Here is a 4,763-nt window from a genome sequence, read left to right on the forward strand (position 1 = left end):
ATGGCGAGGCGAGAAGACGACTCGTACACCAACGGGTCGGTGTACGAGGCGTCCGTGGAGGAAGGGATGAAGGACAAGTCGGAGGCGTACGCCGAGGCCGACGACGTCGGCGGGCAGCCTGAGGAGGCCAGCGACGGCGACGCGCTCTGCGGCGTGCAGGCGTCAGTTGCTTTCATCCAGCAGCTCATCGCGGAGTTCCTGGCGACCTTCTTCCTCATCTTCGCCGGATGCGGGGTCAGCACGGTGAACGAGAAGAACGGCATGGCCACGTTCCCGGGCGTCGCCGTGGTGTGGGGCATGACCGTCATGGCCATGATCTACGCCGTCGGCCACGTCTCCGGCGCGCACATCAACCCCGCCGTCACCGTCGGCTTCGCCATCTCCGGCCGCTTCCCATGGAAAAAGGCAAGCAGATTCTTACTAGTCATATGCATGGTGCGCGTCAACATTGCATTGATTACCATCATCTTGATGGCCTCGTTCGTATATATGATCCATGCCCGCACGCAGGTGCCGGCGTACATGGTGGTGCAGACGGTGGCGGCGACAGCGGCGAGCCTGATGCTGCGGCTGATGTTCGGCGGGCGACACGAGCCCGCCCCGGTGACGGCGCCGACCGGCTCCAACATGCAGTCGCTCGTCCTCGAGTTCATCATCACCTTCTACCTCATGTTCGTCATCATGGCCGTCGCCACCGACGACCGAGCGGTAACCACAAAATCGATCGTCGTAGCTAACTGATGACTGACCCAAGCGTGTGCTACTAGCTCTTTCGTTCTAAGTTCTAACGCCGGCTGCTACTGCTGCCGTACGTGCAGGTCGGGCAGATGGCCGGACTCGCGGTGGGCGGAACCATCATGCTCAACGCGCTGTTCGCCGGGTACGTGATGACCGCTTGGTTTTTTTTAGGTTTGCGCATGCAATCATCATCATCTAGGATATCCATGGCCGGCCGGCCGGGCGCGTGTGGTTTGATCGACGACGTACGGGCGGCATGTGCAGGCCGGTGTCGGGGGCGTCGATGAACCCGGCGAGGAGCATCGGGCCGGCGCTGGTGGGGAGCAAGTACAGGGCGCTGTGGGTGTACATCTTCGGGCCTGTCGCCGGCGCGGCGGCCGGGGCGTGGGCGTACAACCTCGTCCGCCGCACCGACAGGACGCTCGGCGAGATCAAGAGCGCCATCATCCGGCCAGCAAATTGATCTGATCGATGATGAGAGCTACGACGACGGATCGGATCGAGTCAGGCTAGCTACTAGCTAATTAAGCTAAGCACGTATATATGTGCTGCATTATCCGTGATATGCTCGGCACAATAAGGAGCATATCCCAAATTAATGAACTTCCATGAGAGACCAGACGAGGCGATGATCGTTATGAATGTGTATGAACCGGCCGGGTCTCGCACTTATTTGGGAGTATTTGTGTTCGGTGTGTTCCTGTCTCTTCTTTGCGTCATATGGCTTATGTGCTCTGCTTTCTCTACGTCGTACGCATGATGCCACGCAGTATTGTCTATGATCATATATCTAAGAATCGAAACCTGGGTCGATTCCCTGAGCTGGGAGCGCGCCACGTCGCCGGAAAAAGAACGGCGTTGGATCGGGCCATCCAACGGCCATGGCAACGCCCTCCGCGGCCGCCCGAGCCCCGCGCGCGCGCCGCTGCTACTGCCGCCACTCCAGTCGCCCGCCCGCCCGCCCGCCGCGCAGGGGATGGCCTCCCGACGGCGAGATGGCCCACCGCCGCCGCGCCCGAGCCTGGGGAGAGAGAGAGAGAATGGGGAGGGACCGAGGGAGGGGAGGGGCGCAAGGCACAACAATGGCGCGCGCAGCCCTCGCCCGTGCCGGCCGCCGCCGCGCGGCCCGCCGACCCGCTCCGGCCGCCGACTGGCTAGCGGCGCCGTCCTCCTCCTCCTCTCTCTCTGTCTCTCCCGCGCGCACGCGGCCGCGCGGCTAGCGGGCGGCGACTGGCTAACCGGGGCCGTTACACGCCACCTCCGCTCCGGCCGTCAAGGGGCGTGGCGGCCTGGGCCTCCTCCTCTGCGACCTCCTCATCACCGCCGTCGCCGCGGAGCCCCCCGGCAGCCACATCTGCGCCGCTCCCACGCTCCGCACGTGGATCCACACGCAGGGAGACCCCTCCGCGTCCGCCGCCGACCCGGACAGCCAGGCGGCCAAGTATGGTAGGTGGCGCAGCCTGTGGCCGAGCTCCCGTGTCCCGCCCACAGAGCTCGCTTCCGATCTCCGCTTTTGCAAGGTCAGCTACAGAGCTCCTCCCCCACCCTCTCTATCTCACCTGACATGCATCTGCTTTCTCTTCGCCCTTGTTTTTAGCGTGTGCCAAGATTTGATTATTTTGTTTCTTCCACGAGGTGGAGTCTGTGGAGGGGTGGTAGCAGGAGGCAGATCTTGATCTGTTCTTGGAGGGGAGAGAGGGAGAGAGGAGCCGGAGTTTGTTGAGAAGCGGTGCTCATCTCATCATCTTCCGCAGCAGGCAACCAGAAAAAAAATCAACACTCGAGTCCGCGGCTCACCACCTCTCCTGTCCATAGCAAGAAGCAATGAGTTTACATCGGCCAACGATGAAGAAACGCTGCTAGGATTCGAAGCAGGAAATGTAAGTCAGCATTTCCTTCTCCACTATTCCTAATGCGCCTATTCTTACATTCCAAAATTCCTCCAGTCCGATTAGATTAGACCTACGCCACGCACAACTGTTTGATTAGCACAGATCCAGTACTTAGTATCATTTTGCAGGCACCCAGAGGATGCTCATCTCATCACCATTCAAGAGGATAAAGTATTGCAGCCCATAGCAAAATGCACATACACTGATTTTGGTAGATCTTCAGATCTGATCAAACTTCCTGCTACACAACAGTTTTTACGAGCTAGAACCTTCTCAGATGACCGCAGGAAACTTCACAGAGGTAACATTAATACGACACTTGTAGTTTACCTGCACGTGTACTACTTTGTTCATTTCCAAACCTGCCTCCAGTTCATGGACTTAAGAGTGATAATATATTGTTCATTCAGTTAAGTCACATCTTTGAAAACAGAGAAGGCTCTCAAACTGATTGACTGATGCAGTAGATAATTGAATTACAAAAAAAAGAAACCAAATATTCTTACACATTTCAATGATGCAAGAAAAGTCCAACCCTTGCCTGTATGTTTTCATCTTATTATTAGTTAGTATAAATCTCTTAGATCTCTTTTGTGGTCTACATTTAATTACTGTGAAGCGTGCAAAAAAGAAGAAAACCCTTTTTGCATGCATTGTTATTTTAGTATTAATCACTGAACCTCTTACACCTTCTCTGCCATCTGCATTCAGTTGCCATTTGGTCAGTCACTTCATACATGTTATCTCAGCTCCGAATCCCAATATTTGTTAGTTTCCCTGCCTAAATAACTGCTGCACATATCCAGTTCAAGCTGAACAAGAAAATGAAACGATGTCAGCTGCTAAAACAATTTTAATATTATACTTCCTACTGCTTTATACTTTATCAGTTCTCCAACCTGAACACCATACCTTTGTATGTGATCACTACAGCTTGTCCTTAACATTTCTTTGGCTGCTGTTTGTGGATAGTGCTTTGATGCTAAGATTCTACTTTATCAGCATTAGTTCTTACTTTTGTGTCCCTCAGAGCAAGTGCCTTCTGGGCTGGTCGGTTCCATGCGGACCTGTCAAACACCGTGTCGCGGTAACCAATTGCAACAAGGGATGCTTGTCATCATGGGCAGTGGCGTGGTCAAGATCAACAATGGCTACGGTCCATGCAGGTGCAGTTCGCTTGATACACAACTGATTGGCTGCAAACACCTGGTAATAACTAAAACTAGAAACACAGTGCGGTGCTGCCGCGCCTTACCGATCGGGCCAGTAGAATTCGGTGTTTGCCTCTCGGAGGAAGTGCAACACATGAAAGCTTGCAGCATTGACAGTGAGGAAATATTAGTGCACGTACAAGCATTGCAATTGCTAATATGCATAAACAGGAATTCACAATTTAAAACTTTTGTATCAAAATATTATTGACCCTACTGATCTTGTTCATAGACATGTGCATTACACCGAATTGCATTTGGCAAGACAATGATAAAATTTTCAAGCGGACTGATTTGGATTATTTTTTTAGCAACAATGATTTGGATTATGTTAGGCATATAAGATTGTGGCATATAAGTATGTGTTTTCAAACAAAGAGAATGACAACTGATTTACCTCAGTGTAACTTATACATAGTTGGATAAATTTCAATGGTCTACAAAAAAAGCACATCTATAGCTTATAGGAAATACAAAGCAAGTTTGAGCTGCACTTCATTACTTTAGATGCCATTAATTTAGTAGAAAACAAAGACAAGAACCTAAAATGTTGAGTTCCAGTTTGGATCTGTCCATGTATGAAGTGGTCACCATAAATACAACTGCTTAAAAGAACTGTCTTATGTGATCCTGCAGCAGAATAGAGGGTAGGCCACAATCTAAATTTATTTTGACTGAAGAAATAGTAATAATACAAATCAATGAAAGAAAGTTAGCAATTGAAAGCGCTGATGCACATGAGTGAGGCCTTGATGAGAAGCAGAAGATTGAATTGCAGCGGGAGCAACCACCATTGTCTCCACTGGACTGAACGCCGAGCCCATTCGTACAAATACTTACATGCGATCCATTGTACTTATGATTTGAACACCAAAATGACTTCAAACAAAAAGTATTTAAAATAAAAGCTGCTCAGAATTTC

General features: G+C 51.5%; 1 protein-coding gene across 1 annotated transcript; it reads left to right on the top strand.

The window, feature by feature from the left end:
• Positions 1-1,230, top strand: LOC120668503 (aquaporin NIP1-4-like). Its single transcript, XM_039948239.1, has 4 exons — positions 1-405; positions 511-708; positions 819-880; positions 1,003-1,230. Exons 1-4 carry the CDS (start codon positions 1-3, stop codon positions 1,199-1,201), a joined length of 864 nt encoding a protein of 287 aa, XP_039804173.1. The 3' UTR covers positions 1,202-1,230.
• The last annotated feature ends 3,533 nt before the right edge of the window (positions 1,231-4,763 follow it).

The sequence above is a fragment of the Panicum virgatum genome, chromosome 4N (genome assembly GCF_016808335.1).
Source record: "Panicum virgatum strain AP13 chromosome 4N, P.virgatum_v5, whole genome shotgun sequence".
NCBI lineage: Eukaryota > Viridiplantae > Streptophyta > Magnoliopsida > Poales > Poaceae > Panicum > Panicum virgatum.